This window comes from Acinonyx jubatus, chromosome A3 (genome assembly GCF_027475565.1).
Source record: "Acinonyx jubatus isolate Ajub_Pintada_27869175 chromosome A3, VMU_Ajub_asm_v1.0, whole genome shotgun sequence".
Taxonomy (NCBI): Eukaryota; Metazoa; Chordata; class Mammalia; order Carnivora; family Felidae; genus Acinonyx; species Acinonyx jubatus.
In genome coordinates this window covers 101,217,633-101,242,599 of record NC_069388.1, presented here as the reverse complement: position 1 = coordinate 101,242,599, position 24,967 = coordinate 101,217,633, and the positions used below count along the sequence as shown (strand labels likewise).

At 41.5% G+C, this 24,967-nt stretch overlaps 1 protein-coding gene and 1 non-coding gene across 3 annotated transcripts in view; both read left to right on the top strand.

Moving 5' to 3' along the window:
- Nucleotides 1–24,967, top strand: part of MERTK (MER proto-oncogene, tyrosine kinase) — a 124,830-nt gene that overhangs the window by 52,453 nt on the left and 47,410 nt on the right. For both annotated transcript variants that reach the window (XM_027033727.2, XM_027033726.2), the window contains exons 5-8: nucleotides 5,439–5,525; nucleotides 8,514–8,629; nucleotides 15,988–16,171; nucleotides 20,463–20,614. In XM_027033727.2, coding sequence (XP_026889528.1) covers nucleotides 5,439–5,525; nucleotides 8,514–8,629; nucleotides 15,988–16,171; nucleotides 20,463–20,614 — 539 coding nt within the window. The remainder of the gene's footprint in view (nucleotides 1–5,438; nucleotides 5,526–8,513; nucleotides 8,630–15,987; nucleotides 16,172–20,462; nucleotides 20,615–24,967) is intronic.
- Nucleotides 15,013–15,097, top strand: TRNAQ-UUG (transfer RNA glutamine (anticodon UUG)). The gene has a single exon. It is a non-coding gene; the product is annotated as a tRNA-Gln (tRNA).

Below are 24,967 nucleotides of genomic sequence, written 5' to 3'. Positions count from 1 at the left end.
TACGTAAAGGAAGTATATATATTTATTTATTTTTGAGGTGGGGGGGAAGGGCATAGAAGGGGAGGACCCAAAGTGGGCTCTGTGCTGACAGCAGAGAGCCCGATGTGGGGTTCGAATTAACAAATGGTGAGACCGTAACCTGAGCCAAAGTCTGACGCTTAACTGACTAAGCCACCCAGGAGCCCCCAAAGGAAGTATACATAACTGAATACATTAAGCGAAGAAGACTATATTTGGCCTTGAGTTTTGGCCCACCTGCTTTTGGAGAAAGTTAACTTCGGTTTGAACCAGGTTCTACTTCTCCCTGCTGGCGTCTGGCCTATGGGCATTAACCACCCCAGGGCACAGGAAGTACTGCTATAATAGGTGGTTTAGCTATTTCTGGGCAATTCCATATTAATGTGGATGTCTTGTGCCAGAGAATTTGCTAGAGATTGTTTTCCTGACTTTGTGTGCACTTTGAAAAGAAACACAGAAAGGAAAAGCGACTTCCCACTTAACCTAACATCATGGTCCTGATCAGCGGTTTCACTTTTAGCATTGATAAACCTTGCAGCTCTGAAGGGGCCCCAGTTGTCTTACTTAGGGATCTGTTGCTAGACCACGGATCTCACGAAATGAATCCACCCTCTTGTTTTTCTCTAGGACCTTCTGACCAGTTTGGAATGTGATCTGTATTTTGTACTCAAGTGTTTCCCAAGCATTTTGACAAGAGTAATTGAAGTCAAATAACTGTGTTTAGCTCAACTGTATTAAAAATATAAATTGCACGGCAGCTCTCTGTATTTTCTGATTGAGCCAAAGCAGATTTTTCTAAATATAAGCCAAGTTTTGCGTGTTCATGGAGCCTGTGAAATGGGCGTCTTACTTGAGAGCTTATGACTTGGAAGGTTAAAGGTGATGCTTCAGCATGAAGACCAAAGCGTCACAGGCCGGACTGTGAAATAATGGTTGGCTGTATGGACAACATGCAGTGGCTTAGAAGGATAAGGTCTCGATCCTCATCTGGAACATGTCTATCTTCTTTTGTAAAATCAATGCCTGACAAGAGTACCCAAAGTCCCAATGCTATGTCAATGCTTCTTTTCCAACTCTTGCTTCCCAGTCATCTCTCCCTCATTTTGCAAAAGAAGAAAGACCTCTCCCTGACTTATCTGGAGTCACTACAGGGTATCAATTCTAAATGCTTTGGTCTCAAGATCCCTTGACAGCCTTAGAAATTATTGAGAACCAAAGAGGTTTCGTTTATGTGAGTTCTATCTATTGATAAGTACTGAATGAGAAATTAAAACAAAACTTTTAAAGCACAAAAATAAACAAGCCCATACTCCATTAGCTGAGAGAGCTAATGGCATCATCACACAACATACAGCTTCTGGAAAATTCTTCTGGAAAATTCCATCGTGCATTTCTGAGAGAATGAAAGTGGAAAGGGCAAATAACATCTTACCATTATTATTAGTATTGTTGTTGTTATTATTATTATAAAAATAGTTTTCATCTTAAGAGCTCCTTAAAGAGCCTCTGGGATGCCCAGGGGTTTCTAGACCACACTTTGACAGTGGCTGCTATAGTGTTTTGGCACTATAATGTTAAGAAATTTCCAGATCATTACATAGACAATTCCAAATTTTGTTCAGCAAAGGAGTTGCCCCGCCAGTAAAATTTTACTGTTTACATTTAAGAATTATATATATTGTCTTGATGAGTTGTGCCCTAATGATAATGGTAAGGATCATCAATCTATATCTCAACGTGCATGCGTATTTTTGTTGCCAAGAAGTGCTTCCAAACCCACACACTTATGCCATTAGGGTAAAATTCTGCAGGGGAAGTAGAAAATCATGACGGAAGACTTCTGGCAGCTGGACGAAAATTATTTCAGTTTTCCCATCCCAGTCTTGAGTATGCTACATAGGTGCCTTCAAAGGAATTTTACTTTAAAATGTCTGGGTACCTGAAATTATATTCTTTGCAGCTGTTTAAGTTATAAAAAATTTAAGATGCAAACCTCAAAATATATGAGAGGCTGCATGTATTTTTCAAAATTATTTGAGAGGAATACAAGCAAAATACCTAAAGACCCCTAAGGCAGGGTATCCAAGGGTGTCCTTTTATAGATGCGGCTAATGGGTTTGAGGTAAATATTCCTCTTCAGTGAAATAAATATTTCTTAAACGATCACACAAACTATTAGCAGTTTCATCCGTCAGCCAAAAGGGAGTGACCAAAAATGTGAAGAGCGATGGCTCCTACCTGGGATTTTAGTTTCTTAGCTCTTGGAATTGTCAAGGGAATCTAAGAGGATTTTCCTCCAGTCTGAAGGCAATACTCCTTACCTCAGAAAATTAAAATACCTGAAGTGGGGGCTCCTGGGTGGCGCAGTCGGTTAAGCGTCCGACTTCAGCCAGGTCACGATCTCGCGGTCCGTGAGTTCGAGCCCCGCGTCAGGCTCTGGGCTGATGGCTCGGAGCCTGGAGCCTGTTTCCGATTCTGTGTCTCCCTCTCTCTCTGCCCCTCCCCCGTTCATGCTCTGTCTCTCTCTGTCCCAAAAATAAATAAACGTTGAAAAAAAAAAAAACCTGAAGTGTCTGTCACATTCTGACAGAACATTATTTTCAAGAAGTGAAAAGTCACTGTGGGTTTGTAGGACAGAGATACACAGGTTCGTTTTTTCTTGAGAGATTTGTCTAGTCAGCAGAGTTCAGGTGCCTGGACTAATTTCTGGATGGGAAAAAAATGAACCTCAGAGGCTCTGATTTTTCATTGCACTTGTAACCCTCAGGAGAAGCACCGACATAAAAGGGATTGGGTTCGCATTTCTTCCCAGAACTTCTTGCAGACGCGGGTCTCTGGCCACTTGGCCCAGCCTTGGCACAGCATTTACCACGTGGACACCCAACATGGCACGGCCTTTCTGGGCTGATGCCCAGCTGGCCTTCCCTCAGCAACTTGTTCCTCTGAATTTTCAAATATTTAATTACTGTTAATGACAAGCTTTGGATTTTAAAATGATCAGATGGAGAATTTCCTATACAAGTAAATGGATAGAAGAAAACAAAATAAGGTTTTCAGTCAAGAAGCAAGTGGAGGTATATTTCCAAGAATTTTTTCTGCCTTTCTCCAGTTCATGATGTGAACTCTGTGCCAGATGACATCTGTGTGCCAGAGGCAGAGAAGTTTCCAGATTCTACTAGATGGTATTTATGACTGTGCGTTAAAAAAAAAAAAAAAAAGGAAGCATGCCTGGGTGGCTCAGTTGGTTAAGCGTCTGACTTCCGCTCGGGTTGTGATCTCATGGTTCGTGGGTTTGAGCCCTGCATCAAGCTCTGTGCTGACAGCTTGGAGCCTGGAGCCTGCTTCAGATTCTGGGTCTCCATTTCTCTCTGCCCCTCCCCCACTCTCTCTCTCTCTCTCTCTCTCTCTCTCTCTCTCTCTCTCAAAAATAAATAAACATTAAAAATTTAAAAAAAAATTTTTTTAATGTTTATTTATTTTTGAGACAGAGAGAGACAGAGCATGAACGGGGGAGGGCAGAGAGAGAGGGAGACACAGAATCGGAAACAGGCTCCAGGCTCTGAGCCATCAGCCCAGAGCCCGACGCGGGGCTCGAACTCACAGACCGCAAGATCGTGACCTGAGCTGAAGGCGGACGCTTAACCGACTGAGCCACCCAGGCGCCCCTAAAAATTTTTTTAAAAAGGAAAAGCAAACAAACCTGTTTTTAAATTTTAGAATAGTTTTAGATTTTAGAAATCATGGAGATAGTACAGTTTTCCCATCAACCCCATTCCAAGTTCTCCTATTGTTAACGTCTTATGTTAGTGTGATATATTCATTACAGTTAATGAACCAATATTGATATATTTTATTAACTCAAGTCCATACATTATTCAGATTCCCTTAGTTTTTACCTAATACCCTTGTATTGTTCCATGGTTTCATCCAGGATTTGGTTGTCTTGTCTCTTTAGGCTCCCCTTGGTTGTGACAGTTTCTCAAACTTTCTCTGTCTTTAATGGCATTGATAGTTTTGAGGAATACAAGTCGGGTTTTTTGTAGAATGTTCCACAGTTTGAACTGTCTGATATTTTCCTCCTGATTAGACTTGGGTGGTAGGTGTTTGGGAGGAAGATTGCAGAGGGGAAGTGCCATTTTCATTACATCATATCGAGGGTACATTCTGTCAACATGACTTAGTGGTGTTAACCTTGGTCACGTGGCCAAGGGAGTGTTTATCATTTTCTCCACTCTAAAGTTTAAAAAATAAATAAATTAAATAAAGTTTTGCTTTTATTTCCTTTTCATACTGTCCTCTTTGGAAGGAAGTCATTACATGCAGCCCACACTTAAGGGGTTGGGAGTTACGGTCTTCCCCGCTGAGGGCAGAGTAGCCACATAAATTAATTTGGAACCCTTGTGCATGGGAGATTTGCCTGTTCTTCCCCATTTATTTAATCATTTATTTATAGCAGTGTAGACTGGTGGATATTTGTTTTATACTTTGGGTTACAATCCAATGCTACTTCCTTTATTTTCTTGTTCAAATTGTTCCAGGAAAATAGCCGTGTGTGTGTGTGTGTGTGTGTGTGTGTGTGTGTGTGAGTGTGTGTGTGTGTGTGTGTGTGTGTTGCATGGTGTTTGTATTATATTCTGTTCCAGGCTCATCTTACAGGTTTCCTGCTCCAATCTGAGAATTAGCCATTTTTCCAAGGAGCTCTGGTTCCTTTTGTTGGCATATCATATTAGAAACCAAGATCTGGGTTGCCTCTCTTCCTTTCTATTTAAAACTAATAAACAGACTAATTTTTTCATTTCTAAGATGTCTTCAAACCTCTGAACTGATAGAATTTTTCTTCATTCAGCCCTAGTGTCTTCCTTGCAAGTAATAATAGTGTCTTATGTTTATATAATAATTCTGCATGAACTGACCGATATTTACCATTAAAAAAGGATTCATTACAACAGATCGTCTGAAATTTTTAAGCACTGTGACTTTTCTCCTGCTGTGTTTGGTATTCTGAAATGTCATCAGTGTGTGATTAGTCTGTACTGTGTGGCTAACCAGCTGGGGAGTGACCAGGCAAGCCTCAAAAAACATTCTTTTTGATATTGGGGCCAGCAATACCCATACCTCCTGGCAGAAATTTAAAAATCTAAATGTTACTGCTTTGTTACCTAATATCTCACCATCAGGGAAAGATAAAGGACGAAAATGAAGACAGCTGCCTTGTAGCCCCACGGGTGGCTTGCTCCTGGTAGCTAGGGTTTAATCCCAGGTATGTTTTTCAACCACCAGCATACTTTTCAAATTAACTTGGCATTTATGACTTGAAGCAATGAACCAAAAAGTAAAAGATTGCTAAGACAACCGTAGGGTTCTGGTGAACCGCAGCCTGTTTCTCGGTGACTGGTCTCATGAGTCCCCTTCCATTCCAGGTCTGACCGAGATGGCTGTCTTCAGTTGTGAGGCCCACAATGACAAAGGGCTGACCGTGTCCAAGGGTGTGCAGATCAACATCAAAGGTAAGCACCAGGGCCATGTCCCCCAACCCCCTGAGCTCTGCAGCCAGCTACCTGGGTTTGAGCCCTGGCTTCCCCACTGACTTCCTTTGTGACCTTGGACAAGTCACTTAACCTCTCTGGCTTCAGTATAAAATCAGGATAATTACAGAATCTACCTGTTTCTGAGGCTTATATAAGACAATGCAAGTAAAAGCTTTCATAACAGCGCCTGGTGCTTACATCTTTGATAAACATGAATTCATATAGTTTTGCTTAGTCTGAGAAGAAACTAGGTTGTGATGTCTACCCTTGATTTTCTTAGCTCCTTTTTTCATCTTTCCCTCTGCCACTTTGAACTAGTCCCCATTGCCCCTTGAAGAGCCTGCAGGGGTGGGGAGGGTGGCTTAGGGCATTGATTGAAGGAATGGGCTCTGTCCTTCCAGGGCAGCTGGGGCTGAAGCAAGTCTCCCCCGGCTGCTGCCCTGAGAGGGGCAGAAGCAGGGGAGAGCCCAGAGCCCCTGTGCCTCTTCCTCCTAATCTTCTTGTCGCTCTCCCTCCCCCTGAGCTGGGATATAACATAACGAAAGAGTTGTGTTTGAAGACCCCTGTGCTAGTGGAGATATTACAATCCAATCGTCTGCCTCATCCTCCTCTCTCCATGGGATCAAGGTTATCAAAACCTGGAACCTGAAAGTCAATACTGTCATTTTATGCCTTTTCAAATCATATTGCTTACCTTCTCTCATAGAAACTCAAGCAAATTTTATGTTTATTTGTTCTTCATTTAAATAACGAGAAGCAAATATTGAGTTCATATTCCTTTTGGTCTTAATCTTGGGGAAACAACACAAGGAAAAAGCAGAATGTGTTTAATAATGAGTTAAAAGGTAATATACAGTGGGGGACTCAAAATTGCAAAAGAAGTTATACTTTCATTTTGGCAAACAACTAGATGAAGGTGATGAGGGAGCATTTTCTGAAAGTTCATTGGAATAAAACAAAGAAAAAAAAAAGAGCAAACTGAAACTTACTCCCGGAGGAACTGTATAACTTCCTTCCTCATTTCAAGTCTCATTATTACAATTTTCAAAAGAAATGTCGGGAATTTCAGGAATTCATGAGTAGGTGTGAAGTTATAAAGACATTTTCATAAAGTACAAACACCTTATAATGTAAAAATTTATATAAAACGAGTGACAGTTTTTGACATCTTATGCTTCACATAGCATGTCAGCTTTTTTTTTTTTTTTTTAAATCAATCCCATTTCTAAAACTTATGCTTTGGGCTTTCATTTTTTAAAAAATTTATGCCAAAGCAACCAAGCCTCCCTTCTTATAATCTATTATTAACTATAATACACATGGCCAAATGATGATCGGAAAGGCAGACATTTGAGGGTAATTCTACAAATAATCTATTCAGGGAAGTGAGTCAAAGTGCCGATTCTTTCCCGTTCACCAAGCTGTGTGTCTATTAGTAAACAGAAGCTCCTGAATATGGTACCCAGTGCACTTTACATGGTCTCAGCTCTCCTTCCCCCATCTCCTGCCCACCCTGTCTTTGCCTTTATGTCTCCCACACGTTCCCCAACCCTCGTCCCTGTGTTACCTTATTTGGTCCTCACCACAGCCCCATGGAGCAGTGCTGTTACTGTCTTCATTAATAGAAAAAGGAACAGAGTTTAGAAAAGGCATTTAAACTGTGGCCTGGGCCATAGAGCCGGCTAGGTGGTAACCAGACTCCCCAGTGCCTGCTGGTGCCCACAGTAATGGGCTTACTGCCTCATGCAACCAGCCTCCAGTGTTCTGCTGAGGGACAGACAGACCTGACAGCTCTGGGGTCAGACAGACCTGAGTTCAAGTCCCCGTTGTACTGCTTACGAGCTCTGTGATCTTTGGTGAATTTTTAACTTCTCTGATCCTCAGTTTCCTCATCCATCAATGAGGATTGGAAGACTACCTGTCTGATAGGGTTCTAGCAACGAATAGATGAAGCAAAGTCCATAACTACTATGTACATAACTACTAGGTACATAACTTACTGTGCCAGACCATAGTAAGCACTCAAAAAAAACAGTCCTCATTTTTGCTTATAAATGTGATCATCACTACTAATTAAGAATTAAATTTAGCATAAAATAAGATTCCCCAGACTTCAGATCTTCCTTAGATTCTGTGTTGTTGTTTTTTTTTTTTTTCTAAGTTTATTTTTGAGAGAGCAGGGGAAGGGCAGAGAGAGAGGAACAGAGGATCGGAAGCAGACTTTATGCTGTCAGCACGGATCCCGATGTGGGGCTCAAACCCACAAACCATGACATCGTGACCTGAGCTGAAGTCAGATGCTTAACCGACTGAGCCACCCAGGCGCCCCCGGTCCTTCCTAGATTCTAATTAAAGGGCCTATCCATGTCCCCCATGTGGCCAGGATCGTTGCACACCTGTGGTATTACCTGCCTCCACTCCCAGGAGATGCAGTTGGCCCTTTTGCCTGAACTGACTCTCCCCGACTAGAAAGCTTCTCCCCACTCAGCCACACACGCACACTCATGCTACCATAACACTCTCTCTCCTCGGCTTGGGGCTCTCTCGATCTCAGGTAATGTGGGTCTCCCCTCCTCAACCCAGAACTGCACAAGCATTTGATCCCATGTAGAACACTAGCACCCAGGGACGTGCCCGCGTACAGTAGAACAGTGAACACCAGCTCAGTGAAGGAAATAGATGTCTTGACATCCTTCCCCAGCTAAGTTCTCACGTCATCAGTGGGTGGGAAAGCAGGTCTCTGCTCCACTCCACTGGCCCAGGCAGAACCGTGCTATCAAGGGAAGCCCTGTCTGTAAGCTCATATGTATTACTCTCAGGCATAACCTGGCTTCTTTTTAAAACTTGGGTTTAATTTTCCTAATCTTAAGAAACGGAAACAGGTTTGATATTAATGAGTTTGTTTGGTAGCTGTGGCCGCCCGTGGTTTATAATTGTGTTTGTTTGTGTGTCTTTGTTTTTACGTAGCAATTCCCTCCCCACCAACTGAAGTCAGTGTCTACAACAGCACAGCACACAGCGTGCTGATCTCCTGGGTCCCGGGTTTTGATGGATACTCCCCATTCAGGAATTGCAGCATTCAGGTAAACCTCCAGGATGAAGAGGGAAGTGGCCGCTTGGTGCTCTGAGGGTCTACCTGATTCTTCTTCCTCCTGAGGATGGATGCTGAGGCCTTCAGCACCTCTGTCCAGGGTCCATTGACCTCCTTCCCACTCAACGTCCACCATACATGCCCCACTTTATGGTGCTCTGCCCCGGGATGCTGTTTCCTTTCTGCTCAAAGTCCAGGGCCCATCCAGAAGGGAAACAGGTTTCCAGGATAGAATGTCGTGAGACCAAGAGAATTAATTTTTTTCAATTAATTTTTTAAATTTACATCCAAGTTAGTTAACATAGAGTGCAACAATGATTTCAGGAGTAGATTCCTTAATGCCCTTCCCCATTTAGCCCATCCCCCCTCCCACAACCCCTCCAGTAACCCTGTTTGTTCTCCATATTTAAGGGTCTCTTATATTTTGTTTTTATATTATTTTTGTTTCTCTTCCCTTATGTTCATCTGTTTTGTATCTTAAAGTCCTCATATGAGTGAAGTCATATGATTTTTGTTTTTCTTTAATTTCGCTTAGCATTATACCCCTTAGTTCCATCCACGTAGTTGTATACACACACACCACACACACACACACACACACAATGGAGTATATATATATATACATATATATATGTATATATATATATACATACAAACATATGTGTGTATACATACAAACATATATATACATACATACACACACAATGTATATATATACATACATACATATATGTATATATACACACATACATATATATGTATATATATACACATACATATATATGTATATATGTGTATATGTGTATATGTGTATATGTGTATATATACACACATATATATGTATGTGTATATATATATGTATTGTGTATATATACATATATGTATGTATGTATATATATATATACACACATTGTGTGTGTATGTATGTATATATATACGTTTGTATGTGTATATACATATATGTGTGTGTGTGTATATATATATGTATATATATATATACACTCCATTGTGTGTGTGTGTGTGTGTGTGTGTATACAACTACGTGGATGGAACTAGGGGGTATAATGCTAAGCGAAATTAGAGAAAAACAAACACATACATATATATGTGTGTGTGTGTGTATATATATATATACACACACATATACATACATACACATACCACCTCTTCTTTATCCATTCATTCGTCAATGGACATTTGGACTCTTTCCATACTTTGGCTATTGTCGATAGCGCTGCTATAAACATTGGGTACGTATGCCCCTTTGAAACAGCATACCTGTATCCCTTGGACAAATACCTAGTAGTGCAATTGCTGGGTCGTAGGGTAGTTCTATTTTTAATTTTTTGAGGAACTTCCATACTGTTTTCCAGAGTGGCTGGACCAGTTTGCATTCCCACCAGCAGTGCAAAAGAGATCCTCTTTGTCCGCATCCTCGCCAACATCTGTTGTTGCCCGAGTTGTTAATATTAGCCATTCTGACAGGTGTGAGGTGGTATCTCTTTGTGGTTTTGATTTGTATTTTCCTGGTGATGAGTGAAGTTGAGCATTTTTTCATATGTCGGTAGGCCACCTGGATGTCTTCTCTGGAGAAGTGTCTAGTCATGTCTTTTTGCCCATTTCTTCACTGGATTAGTTGTTTTTGGGTGTTGCGTTTGATAAGTTCTTTATAGATTTTGGATACTAACCCTCTATCTGATATGTCGTTTGCAAATATCTTCTCCCATTCCGTCGGTTGCCTTTTAGTTTTGTCGATTGTTTCCTTCGCTGTGCAGAAGCTTTTTATTTTGATGACGTCCCAGTAGTTCATTTTTGCGTTTGTTTCCCTTGCCTCTGGAGACGTGTTGAGTAAGAAGTTGCTGTGGCTGAGGTCAAAGAACCTGGTGTAAGAAAGTGGTCCTGGTTCATTTTTCTGCATGTCGCTGTCCACTTTTCCCAGCACCACTTGCTGAAGAGACTGTCTTTATATCATTGGATATTCTTTCCTGCTTTGTCAAAGATTAGTTGGCCATACGTTTGTGGGTCCACTTCTGGGTTCTCTATTTTGTTCTATTGATCTGAGTGTCTGTTTTTTGTGCCAGTAACATACTGTCTTGATGATTACAGCTTTGTAATACAGCTTAAAGTCTGCAGGAGAATTAATTTTTAAGGTACAAAAACACATCCCTAAATTAGGACTGGCTTGTGACCAGGAGTTTGGAAAGTCAGGTACTTGTCAGCCTGGCTCCTCCTGGGCTAGTGGCCATGAAGGACATACAAGTATGAGATGGGTCATTTTTGCTGTCAGGTATAGCACCTTGGCCCATGGGTCCCTGGACAACCTGGGCACTATAGGCCTTGCAAAGTCTTCACCCTTTTTTTTTTTAATTTTTAAAAAAAGTTTTATTTATTTTTTGACAGAGACACAGGCAGAGCATGAGTGGGGTAGGGGCAGAGAGAGAGGCAGACACAAAATCTGAAGCAGACTCCAGGCTCTGAGCCATCAGCACGACACGGGGCTTGAACTCACCAACCACCAACTGAGCCACCCCAGCACCCCAATCTTCACCCACTTTTAAGCACTAAAATTGGTATAAAATAATGCCGTAATAAGTATACAGCCTAGCCATCCTAAAATGGTACCTTTCCATGATGTAGGCTTTGCTTTGAGTGTTCATTTCATTAAAATGGAAAGGGTAGCAATAACACTGTTTACCGAGTACCCACAATGACCCAGAGACTTTGCGGACATTATCTTACTTAAAACCTATACCATGGGGCACCTGGGTGGCTCAGTTGGTTGAGTGTCTGACTTCAGCTCAGGTCATGATCTCACGGTTTGTGAGTGGGTTCCATTGTGTAATGGTTAGCATTCTGGACTCTGATCTCATGGTTTGTGGGTTCGAGCCCCGCGTCAGGCTCTGTGCTGACAGCTCAGAGCCTGGAGCCTGCTTCGGCTTCTGTGTCTCCCTCTCTCTCTGCCCCTCCCCCGCCCATGCTCTGTCTCTCTTTCTCTGTCAAAAATAAATAAAAATTTAAAAAAAAAAAACCTACACCAGCACTGCAGGTGCTCACAGAGTGCTCACAGCCCATGAGTGGCAAAGTCAGAATTCAAACCCAGAAGGCTCTGTTGCCAAAGGCAGTGCTCAGAACCATCTGCTCTTCTGTGTCTCAGAAGAGACATTGCTTATGGGAGCAGGTAGTTGAACATGTTTGGATTATCCACTGAAAACATGAATGCATTCCGCCTTGTACTTCCTCAAAACAGTAGGGTCAGAAATTGTTCTTAGTTTCATAAGCGTCTGGTCTTACTAGCCGAAAACATGTTAACCTGACATAGGCCACTCATGCCAGTTCAACTTGAAGCAGTGAATTCTAAAGAATTTTGTGTGTTGACAACCAGATGTTTTTAATGCCAAATGGAATTAGTTTCTGTGTTTTTATTGCCTCCCACTCTTGTCTAACAGCTGTTCCTTCTCTGAAAAGTGAAAACATTCTATTATACCCAAAATAGCCTCCACCCTCACCCCACCAACTCCAGCTTTTCTTAATTCTTGCCCACTTTATTTGTAAACCTCCCAAGGGCTGGTAAGTGTTAGGAATTCTTGTGTCTACAAAGTCCTCACCAGGGGTATCATTTTTTTTTTTAAGCACATATTTCACAGACCATAATATTCACCCATTTAAAGTGTATAATGTCTTTTCAGTATGCTCACCAAGGTGTGCAACCATCACCACTGTCTAATTGTGTCTATATTTATAAAAAGATGTTGGTCTGTAGTTTTCTTGTGTTAGCTCGTTCTGGTTTTGGTATCAGGGTGGCACTAGCCTTATAAAATCAGTTGGGAGGGGTTCTCTTCTCTTCTCTTCTATTTCTTGGAAGAATTTGTGGAAGATTGATGTTAATTCTTTAAATATTTGGTAGAAATCACCCGTGAAGCTATCTGATCCCGAGCTTTTCTTTGTGGGTAGTTTTTAAAATACTGCCTCAATCTTTTTACTTAGTACAGATCTGTCTAGACTTTCTATTTCTTCTTGAGTCAGTTTTAGTAGTTTATGTCTTTCTAAGAATGTGTCCACTTCCTCTGAGTTCTCTAATTCATTGGTGTACAATTATTTATAATATTCCATTACAAGCTTTTTTTCTTCTGAGGATAGTAGTAATGTTCCCTCTTTTATTCCTGATTTTAATAATTTGAGTCTTTCCTTCCTTCTGTTTGCTTTGGGTTGTTTGCTATTTATTTATTTATTTATTTATTTATTTATTTATTTATTTATTTATTTTAAGTTCCTTAAGGTAGAAGGCTGGATGATTTCATATATACTATATATTTCCTTCTAAGCACTGTGTTAGCTGCATTCCATAGGTTTTGGTATTTGGGGGCGTTTTTTCCCCATTCATCTCAAATTTTTTGACCATTTTCCTTGTGATTTCTTTTTTTTCTTCCTCTTCTTGGTTATTCAGGAGTGTATTGTTTAATTTTCACATAGTTGTGAATTTCTCAAATTTTCTTCCTTTGTTTCCAGTATTATCCCATTGTGTTTGGAGGATATACTTAAATGATTTCCATCCTTTTAAATTTACTAAGGCTTGTTTTTAATGGCCTAGCATTAGTTCTGTCCTGGAGAACATTTCAGGTGCACATGAGGGGAAGGTATATTCAGCTGTGGTTGGGTAGAGTGTTCTATATGTCTAGGTCCGGTAGATCTAGTTAGTTTATTGTTTTGTTCACTTCTTCTGTTTCCTTGTGATCTTCTGCCCAGTGGTTCTATCTGTTATTGGAAGTGAGAAATTGGGGTCTCAACTACTGTTTTTGAATTGTCTATTAGCCCCTTCAATCCCATCAGTTTTTGCTTCATGTATTTCAGGGCTCTGTTGTTAGGAACAACCAGGGCCTGTTTCCTTCTATACATGTAGATGAAACTGAAGCATGGACCAGCTCTTTTTAAAACTGCTGCTGAGCTGTATGAAGAGTTTAAGACCTGAGGCTCTTGCCCATGGTTGCCGTCAGGGAGACTTTGAGGACCAGTACTGCCCCCACCTTGAGAGAACCTAGGTCTCCAGATGGAGGTGAGATAGAGTATGGCAGTAGGAAGATCTGAAAACACCAGCTCACTCCTGAAGGTAGAAGATGATCACACACAAGCTTCACTTGCTTTCTCTCCTTTTGCCTTGGCTTTGGGAAGCCATAGCATGAGTGAAAAATCATCCAGTGATTGCCAAATGGCAGGCCTTCCTTGCCCATCTTGGATCCTGGGGTGCCAGATGTGGTTATTCTGTCTTTGCCCCACCAGCTAGCTCCACCTCCCTTTACCCATTCTCCTTTCCATCTCTGGTAGGGTTACCAGATTTAGCAAATAAGAATACAGTTATTTTACAAGTTAAATTACAGGAGTAATTTTGTGACACCTGTACAACTAATTACTTGTTGTTTATCTCAAATTCAAACGTAACTGGCTGTCCTCTGTCTTCTCTGACCAGTCCTAGCAGAGTTAGTCAGGACTGGCTCTAGAAGTTATCCTTTTATATGCTGCAGATTAACAATGTATTCCCACTTTTGAAGGAACCAAGCATAATGTTGTAGCAGGTCCTCAGTCCGTTACAATTTTAAACTCTGACTTGGTAGCAAATGAATGTTTTGGACACGATTCAGATCCACGCACTAGCAGGACACACCCTCCCACTTCCTTTGGCCCTGATGTTAGTTCCTTTCTTCACCCATTTTTGGGCTGCATACTCCATTTCTATTTTTAACTCTCCCACGTACTTCTTGCTATTTCGTGCCCTCCTGTCCCCTAGGACCCACTGAGAAGGACGGTTATAGAAACCCCGTCTTCTTCCAGCAGTGTGTGCTCAAAGAGCGTCCCTGTGCCTGGAAATGCTCCACACGTTGCTCCGGAAATGGGGCAGGGGTGGAGAGCCAAAGGTTCCCTCCACCTCAGTTTCAGGGATTGGTCACCAGGAAGTAGGTGCATACTCGAAAGCGTAGAAACAAAAAGTAAGTTCTGCCAACAGCCACCACCAAGATAAGCACGTAGCTCTTTGTTTCTCCTCTGGAGGCTCCTCAGGCCAACTGGTGCTTTCTTGTCACCCAGTGGAGCCTGTGGGTCTGAGTCTGAGGTGAGACTTGGCCCCAACACCACCCTCTTGGTATCCACTAGGGGATTTAGAATTCTAAAATGTTTGTGGCCCCTTGGCCTAAATTTCAACACACGTATCCTGAAATAACAGCATTGTGTATCCACACCCAATGACTACCAGCCTGTTATTATCAGGGATACATGGAGGGTTTAAGACTTTTTTCCTCCATTCTTGTGTTTTAGATATCATTTTCTATTTTCCGATTTTATGAGTACTACATATTGTAGACATTTTGAAAAACGTAGCGAAGGGGCGCCTGGATGGCTCAGTCGGTTGAGCGTCGGACTTTGGCTCGGGACATGATCTCGCGGTTCGTGGGTTCGAGCCCCACGTCGGGCTCTGTGCTGACAGCTCAGAGCCCAGAGTCTGCTTCGGATTCTGTGTCTCCCCCTCTCTCTCTGCCCCTCCCCTGCTCGTGTTCTGTCTCTTTCTCTCAATAATAAATAAATGTTAAAAAAAAAATGAAAAAGGAAAAGAAATGTGAAGACCATTTTAGGTATTTAAAAAAAAGAAAGAAAGAAAGAAAGAAAAACGTAGTGAAAAAAGAAGCTCTCCCTTATCCGCGCTCCCAGACAGGAGGCATGCTTAAGGAAAAAAGGTAGAAGTTTGGCCCAGGATTAGATTTTTGCTTGTGTGTACAGAGAACATGGATGTGGAGAGATTGGTAGAGCTTATGGAGGGGAGGTTGAAAAAAAAGAACTCAGAGGAAGGAGCTGAGATGTTTTAACAAGATTTGGAGAAAAGTTTGGCGGGTGAGGTGCAAATGACTCCTCCCTATATCTGCTCACCAAATGATGTCAGAAAATCTACCTTCTCTGTCTGTGTTTGGAGTTGAATTTATACTGGGATGGGAGCAGGGGTAAGAAAAAAGGACACACTAGAATTTACCTCAAAGCAAGAGCAGAGGTCGAAATGACAGAGAACCACCTCAGTTCTTATTTCATATTATTTATCTTACTTTGTATTCTCACGATCATTTAGTTGCTCTGTTACCTGCCACAGTGAAAACACTCATTTTAGGCATTTTCCTCAGGTCCTCAGTGGCCGCTCCAGTGGCATGAGTAACACACAGTAATGCTGGGGGGGAAATTAGTGTGTGGCCCGAAAGGAAGCAGGTACTTCCCCCCAGGGGAGAGGAAGGGCCACGTGCACCGAATACATGAGTGCCCTGTGTCTGACATTCCCCTCACCTTACTAACGCCTGGTCCACATTTTTACTCTTCCTTTAGGTCAAGGAAGTTGATCCGCTGAGTAATGGCTCAGTCATGGTCTTTAACACCTCTGCTTCACCACATCTGTATCAAATCGAGCAGCTGCGAGCTCTGGCTAATTACAACATTGGTGTATCCTGCATGAATGAAATTGGCTGGTCCGCAATGAGCCCTTGGATTGTGGCCAGCACGACCGAAGGAGGTAATCCCTGGAGCTCAGAATAAATATTGCCCCTAATGGCATGTGATTAAACAAATCCTTCCCGGGGTGGCCTGATGGAGAAGTTTAAACTTTGCTTTGTTTGGTCTTTGTCCCTGGAGGAGAATTTTATTTGAGGTAGCCAATGAAAATGGGGTGCCGGGGGGGGGGGGAGAAAAAAAAAAAGAAAATAGGAAAGAAGATTTTCCCTCTGTTTAGTGACAAAACTTACACTTAATGTGTATAGGTAATATTTTCTTTTACATAGGGAGACATTAATAGCACACTTTATAGCATGTTATTTTAAATTAAGATATAATAATATAAAAAGTACTAATCATAGCATCAAATTTAAGAAATAATGAACACACACACAAAAAAAGAAATAATGAACGTGAAGATGGTTAATATTTACCAAACACCACGTTCCAGGCACCACATTAGGTGCTTTGCATGGATTATTTTTTTAGATCCTCATTGAAGCCCTATGAACTAGGTTCTCTCTATGCTGTCTTGCTCATAGCAAACTTTATTTATATCTTTAAACTTTAAGGAATTTTCTGTGTGCTATTTCTGATTTCTGAGATTTTTTTTTTATCTTCTGTGACTATTGGAATGGATATTGTATTTCTTTTAAATTCAAATCCACAGTTTCTATTCCTTCCCAACAGAGCTCTAGATCAGTAGAACCCCTTTCCTGCCCTTACCTCTGGCCTCATTGAGTCAGTGCCCTAGTCTTCATACAAACTGTGGGACAGGTCAGGATCAGAAATCTTTAGGCTGTAAGCCTTGCACAAATGAAACTCTAGTGCCAAAATTGTAAAATATCTTCTCTCAAATGATAAACAAAAGCCTTTGAGAACAATTTCATATGCTGTGTTTCATTTTCATCCAGTTCAAAAATACCTTTCTGACTTTTTCTTTTTTTTTTTTGTAATTTTATTTATTTATTTATTTTGTTTTTTATGAATATAATTTATTGTCAAATTGGGTTACATACAACACCCAGTGCTCATCCCAACAAGTGCCCTCCTCAATGCTCATCACCCATATTTCCTCTCCCCCACCCCATCTGACTTCTTCTTTGACCCATTAGTCATTTAGGTGTGTAGCTTAGTTTCCAAATATTTTGGGGTTTTCAGAAATCTTTGTATGCCTGATCTCTGATTTCAGTCTATTGGTGCCCAAGAACATAATCTGTATCACTCGATACTTTTAAATATATTGAGATTCTTTTAATGGCCCAGAACATGGTCTTTCCTGATAAATGTTTGGTGTGCACTTGGAAAGAATGTGTATTCTCTCATTATAAGGAGTATTCTCTAAATGTCAACATGGTTGAATTGGTTGATGATATTCTTACTGCACTGCCTACTTCTATCCATTATTTAGACAGAGGCATTGAAATCCATAGTTATAATTTTGGGTTTATCCATTTCCTTTTGTAGTTCTAACCAGTTTTGCTTCAAATATTTCAGAGGTTATTTTGTACATAAAAAGATTACTATGCTCTCCTAATAATTGACCACCTTCTCATTATGAGATTGTTTTATCTTTTTTTTAAAAATTTTTTTTTAACGTTTATTTATTTTTGAGACAGAGAGAGATAGAGCATGAATGGGGGAGGGGCAGAGAGAGAGGGAGACACAGAATCGGAAGCAGGCTCCAGGCTCTGAGCCATCAGCCCAGAGCCCGATGCGGGGCTCGAACTCACGGACCGCGAGATCGTGACCCGGGCTGAAGTCGGACGCTTAACCGACTGAGCCACCCAGGCGCCCCTGTTTTCTTTATCTTTGAGAGTACTATTTTTTGTGAGCTCTACTTTGATATTAATATAGCCACTTTAAATGCTTTCTTTTGAATATGTGATACATCTTTGATTCCTCCTTATTTTTAACTTATTTATATTTTCCAATTTAATGGGCAGTGACCTAAGTGTTTTGGTTTGGATACCCTGAAGTGTCAAAATTGGTTTCCTTTCCTCTGGGACCACTCACTTTCTCTAGTAAAGTAGTTTCCTCTGTTTCCTGCCTCAGGAATGTACACATGGCTGCCAATATCACGTGGGGAGGAGGACTGAGGTGGAGTCCTCCTCATTCAGTGTACAAACTTACACTTGTTTCCCCAGTTGTCCATCTGGCCCCTCATTGTGTCTTCATCCTGCCCCAAGACCAGAGGTTTTTCAATTTGGAGAACAGGGCATCCTGTCTCCTGTTTTTGTTTTTGTTTTTGTTTTTGTTTCTGTTTCTGTTTTTATTTTTGTTTTTGTTTTGAGGGAGTACCTAGCAGGTGTGTGGGAATAAGTTAGAGGGATCTTGAGGACTAGCTACTTCCTGATCGCTTTCAATCTTCCAGTTTTAGTACCTGGGTGCACAGCTTCTGAGCCTGTCCATGGTCCTTTGGGGAGTATAGGCTTGTTGAATTAATTATGCCTTCTTCATTTCTTTTTCAGCTTTTGAGTATATGTTGACATTTCTTTTCCACTATTGACTCTGCTTTATCTTATGGGTTAATATTGTTTTAAATTCCTTACTGTCATTTTAGAGGGGCTTCAGGAAAAGCAGACATAAAGACATGTTGAGTTGGCCATGTTTATCCATAAATTCTACAATATATTTGAAACTATACGATTCAGTTCATAGCACAGCTGTAGCTGTATGACATTTCCTAAGCTGAAATTCATTCTAATTGCTCCTAGAATCAGCAGAAATGAAGGTTAGAATACCCTTTTGTTTTCTTTTTAGGCATATCAGAAATAAATAATTTGATCTTCCAGAAATACAACTATAATCAATGGTTTGGTATATAATCGCAATTGTTTTTATTCTTTCTATACATAAAACATTTTTTTATTTCTAAAATGGATAGTTGGTACATGTCTTTTTGCAATTTGGTTTTTCCCTCCATTAAATATTTTTTCATATCAGTACCTGTGATCTACCTAATTCTTTCCAGTGGCTGGGTAGGAAGTATTTCATTGGAAAATGTATCAAAATGTATTATGTCATAATTATTGACAGAGCATTACATTTATTCCTTTTATTCACTATTATGCCTCAATGAATGTAATACCACCTATAGGAGAATTTTTTAGATTAAATTTCTGGAAATAAAATATTTGGTCAAAGAGCGTATTATTTTCAGTTTTTATAGATATAGTCAAGTTCCTCACTCCCAAAAAATAATCTAGTAATGACCTTAACCTGTTCCCAAATTATTTTGTGTGTACGTGTGTGTATACACACACACACACACATATACATACACATATACATACACATATACATATACATATATATGTATAACACAAACATACTTTTTTCCAATGTATTGTAACTTTTATCCTCGTATCCTTGCGAGAGATAACAGACATTTTGACATAAGTGGGAATGTGACTTAAGCAGAATTTTCCTATAAACCAGATAGTGAAAACCAGGGTTAAATTCTACATTTTGACATCTAGTAATTAGCATTTGACCCTCTGGTCTTCAATAATAATGAGATGTCTTATGTATATGTATATGTATACATATATGTATATGTATATGTATACACACACATATATATGTACATGTACATTTTTAAAGACTTATTGTCTGATTAACTCTGTTCAGACCATCAGTAACCTGCCTTTGGACTTTAAAATGGTGGCTTCCCTTTGAGCTCTGCCGTGTTCCCTGCCTGGTACGTCTCACCCGACACAGGACTGATCTCCAGTCAGTCTGGTGCCCTTCCATCCCACAGGCGTCTAGTGGAAAACCCTGTTCAAGTTGTATCTGCTTTGCTTCCCCAGGAGGAATCCATGAGTGCCACTCACCTCCCTCCCTGCCTTTCCTCATCTTCGTGATTTTAGTTTAGGAAGTGCTTGCTTTTAAAAACTCATGTAGTATTTCAGGGCACCTGGGTGGCTCAATCAGTTGGGAGTCCGACTTTGGCTCAGGCCATGATCTCATAGTTCATGGGTTTGAGCCCCACGTCGGGCTCTGTGCTGACAGCTCAGAGCCTGGAGCCTGCTTTGGACCCTCTGTCTCCCGTTCTCTCTGCTCCTTCTCTGCTCATGCTCTGTCTGTCTTTGTCTTTCTCTCTCTCTCAAAAATAAATATTAAAAAAAAAAAAGCCATGCAGTATTTCAGTGCTCCATAATTGAAAAAAGGGTGAAAATCTGCTATTAATCTCAACCTCATTTGAATGCTTTCCACAGAACACTGGAAGACCAAACATTCAGAAACTGAGAATGAGCCTCTATGTGCTTTTCTCTGTGGTTCTTCATCATTGTCTCTTTTTCCTTTTGTAGCCCCTTCAGTAGCACCTTTGAACGTCACTGTGTTTCTGAATGAATCTAGCCATAAGGTGGATGTCAGATGGATCAAGCCTCCGATTAAGCGGCAGGATGGGGACCTGGTGGGATACCGGATATCTCACGTGTGGCAGAATGCAGAGACTTCCGTAAGTCTGAACTCTGAAAAAGTGCACTTGTCTCCTTAGATTTGCTCATTTATATTGTGTTAGAAGCTTTCTTTTTCAAGTTTATTTATTTTTGAGAGAGGGAATGGGGCAGAGAGAGGCAGACAGAGAATCCCAAGCAGAGTCGGATGTGGGGCTTGAACTGATGACCCGTGAGATCATGACCTGAGCCAAAATCAAGAGTTGGACACTTGACTGACTAAGCCACCCAGATGCCCCTAGAAGCTTTTGTTTTGTCGTGAGAAGACAACAGATTTTTTTTTAATTAAAAAATTTTTGTTTAACATGTATTTATTTTTAAGAGAGAGAGAAACAGAGTGCAGGCAGGGGAGGGGCAGAGAGAGAGAGGGAGACACAGAATCTGAAGCAGGCTGTAGGCTCTGAGCTGTCAGCACAGCACAGAGCCTGACACGGGGCTCAAACTCACGAACTGTGAGATCATGACCTGAGCTGAAGTCGGAAGCTTAACCGACCGAGCCACCCAGGTACCCCGACAACAAAGTATTATTATTGAATGAGGTCCCTTTCACTGGGATGTGAAGACTATAGTAAAAACTAGAGATGACTGAATAGTTAACAAAATTCCAAGGAATCTTTGGGGCTTTTCTCGCTCACTCACTCACCCATTCGTTTATGCATTCGGTAAATAGGTGAACTCCTCTCTGTCACCACTTGATTCGTGCCTTCTGGGAACTTGGGCTCTTGTAGGAAGATAGTTGAGAACTACCCAGATAACCAGAGCAGAAGGTCCAGAAGCTATATGGCTTAGCAGTCCAACAATTCATAGCCTCTTGGAAATTCCAGAGGATGCTTTTCTGAAGATTATCAGGGAAGAACCCCAGCCTCATAGAGAATGAAAAGGGGTAACCAGACTCCAGAGGACTGGGCTAAGCCAGCAACAGGTTGCCTTAACACAGCTCCACAGGAGTAGGGGTAATGCCCAAGTGTGGATGGGTAGGCAGCTACCAGACAGGTCCCCTTCCCACTTGAGAAGATAGTTGAGGTGACACTGACTTCTTTGTGACGCAGAGCATCCTTGGAAAGGCAGATGTACTGGTTTCATCATCAGGACTGTCTCTTTACTGCCATCATGCAAAGCACACTGTTTTGTGTTGTTACATTCCTGATCGACCTAGCCCTGAGGACAGATCAGATTTTAGCATCCTCGTGGCATTTGTTGGGGGTGCCACATGACAGCAGTACAGCTTCTTGGCAGGAGAGAGGGACAGAGTCCACAGCTGCCCCTTTGACGACATCCAATCTTTGCTTCAGTCGTCGTCAGCTTCATGACATCCAACTCTTACGCAACTGCTGTTGTTTCCAAAAGGACGGGTGGGATTTATTCTTTGTCTTTTCCTGCCTCAGTTTACCTATCAGGACGCTGACTCTTGGAAGCGGTAGGTGATGGAAGTAGAGGAAAAAGAAGAGAGTTTGGAAGTGCATGAGTTTTTGTGCCTCAGAGTGATGATAGGGTGTTGTTTGTACAAGGCACAACCCTGCTTAGGAGCGTTGTCCTATGATAGAAGCCTCTCGTTTCTTGGTCTTTTGTCCCAAGGCACCCGTGCAGGGTCCTTATTAACTGCGTTTCCACACCGGCTGACTCAGGGGAATCAAATGCCTGTCTTAGAGGCAAGCCCCTTTCACCATGGTGAATCGTGAACAGCACCTGAAGGTGCAATAATTGTGTTCCAGTTCAATAAGGATTTTATTTTTCTCTGGTTGGCAGAAGATTGTAATTATCAGCAGACACTTGAGAGGTCTAAACAGAAAACACCCCAGTTTGTTTAAAGAGTTCAGGTCATCCTTTCGACTTCTTCTGGCGTGGGTGAAAGCTGCCTCTCCGGAGGGGACCTGAGCTGAGGCGTGCTGAAGGGCAAGAGTGGCGAAAGCCTCATGGATGACGCAGCTGGAGAGCCTCACGCACTAAATGCCACCAGCGCTCCGCTGCACTGTGCATTCTGGTTGCCTTTTGTTCGGCATGGTCCCCTCTGCAGTGAGAACAATACTGCCACAGTGAGAGCTGTGACCTTTCCAGTCATTACCTCCTTGGTGCTGCTGGATCATCCTAGTGAGAACCTCATTTGCGTTGTACTCATGCTGCACTTTGTGCATCATGAGGGTCTCGTGACAACAAAAGACTTGGTGGCTTGCTTTCCTTAGGATACCATTCTCAGATGTAGCCATGCTTCAAGCTCATCGTGGGCTGCAACCAGAGGCAAATAAAAACGCTGGAGAAAAGCTGACCCAGGGAGGATCCTAAAACCCCTGCCCGAAGTGAAGTTTTCAGTGACCTCCGTACCCATCACCTCTGTTTCCTGAACTCCCTTCATTTCAGAAGGGCAAGAGTTAGATACAACTTCATCTCTCAAAATTGTTCTTTCATTTCCATTTTTAGGAAACTGATACTAAAGGTATACCTTCTTTATGCAAGACAATGGAATTGGATATTTTTGAAAGCTATTCCCAGGAGTTACTCTAATAAGGGTGGGTTTTTTGTATGCGGCTTCAGAACTTTCTTGGAAGTGATCTTTGGGTGGGCTATTGTTTATACCTTTATTATCCCCGCATGTTATATCGCTTTCAGACTAAAAAACTCCTGATAGTTACTGTACACACATTTACTATATCTTGATGAAGATATCGACCTTTTTTTGTTCTGTTTTTTTTTATATCCCTTGCATTTCCTAATCCAAGCTCAAAATCCAAAAGTCAGGAGCAAGTGCAATCTATTCTCCTTGAAGTTGGGGCCATGTCTCGCTCATCTTTGTACCGTCTGAACAGAGGACCTTGAACTTACCTTCTAGGCATTTATGGGGCTTGATGCATGGACCTGACTGACATCCATACTGGCTGGAGAGTTTCACTCTGTGATGAGGCAGGCTTTTGATGAGTGTGGACTAGTGTTTCCCATCTATTCCCATTCCCAGAAGTTGTCAGTAGACCTTCCATGAGAGAGGAATTCAATGAGCAAATAAGTTTATAAAATATCACATCGTATACCCCTCTCTGGAAGATCAATAAGGTTTATTGGTAAGCTCAAGCCTCTTTGGTATTTTACAGTAAAGTCTGTTTCACTTTGACCCAGAATGGCCCACATGTTCAACAGAGAGACTCATCGTTATATGTGTTATTTATACAAAACTCATTATTATAGGATTGTAGTTCTAATGCTGGTTTAATTGTATTTGGAAGGGGTAGAGATGTTAAATCAGAAGGCGGTTTCATTATGGGCAGATTATTATGGGCCTAGAGACAACAGGACATGTAGAAATAACTTCTTTAAAGACCTAGAGAAGCCACAGTACCTTCAAGGATTCCTTCCTCAGGCCTAGACCACTGCGTCCTAACAAGCTTGGATTTGGGCATGAGCGCACTGGCTCTTCCTTTCCTTATTGCTCCCTCTCACTCACTCTCAAAGGAGGGCAGGGCATCTGAGCAGGTGTCATGTTAAAGTATGAGAAATGGGCGAGGTTCTTGTGGGATAGGTCAGCCAGGGGTCTGGAACACTGACGAAACCCAAGAATTAATCAAGGGTGATATGCACAGCTTGGAGGAGAAACCTACAATGGACGTAAATCGCATGAACTAGTCAAATAAACTTCTTGGTGTGAGGCATTAGGCAGCCTTGGTTATTTTCTCGCCTGTGCCAGGACTTGAAAGACACTACAAGGTCACTTCTGTAAGAGGACCTTGCATTTATAGGGAAAGACGATCCAAATATGGCACCTTATAGGTAGAGGAATATAGGAATAATAATAACCACCATTGATTACTTACAGTGTGCCAGACTGTGTGCTTCATGTTGTGCGTGTAGGAATTCATTTAACCCTTACAAAAACATCATGAGACATTAAAAAAAAGAGAGAGAGACAGAAAGGTATTACTTTCAATGTTTACTTGAGGAAACTGAAGCTCAGAGATGCTGAGTAACTTACCAGAGTCACAAAGCTTGGAATTGGCAGCACTGGGGTAGGAACCCAGGCCAGACTGACATCCAGAGCTGTGCTTTTCAGAGCCCACTACCCTTTCCCAGATTCCTTTGGCTTTCATGATACAGTGTCTCTCACTCAAATTCCACACTGTGGCCTCTTAGCAGAAGGAAGTAAGGACAGGACACGTTTGAAGAGTAAGATGTGAGTTTCGCATTGACAAATGCAAAATGAGTCCTGTGAATGTGAAGCCTGTTGAACAAGCCACCTTTGTTGGCGTAGCATGACAGAAGCTCTTATCTGGTGGTGCTTCCCCCATTGACTGTTACCGTTCTTCGAGGCAATAAAATGGGCCTTATTCTTAATTACATAAATTATAGGGCTGTGAATTCTGACAGAGTTGGAG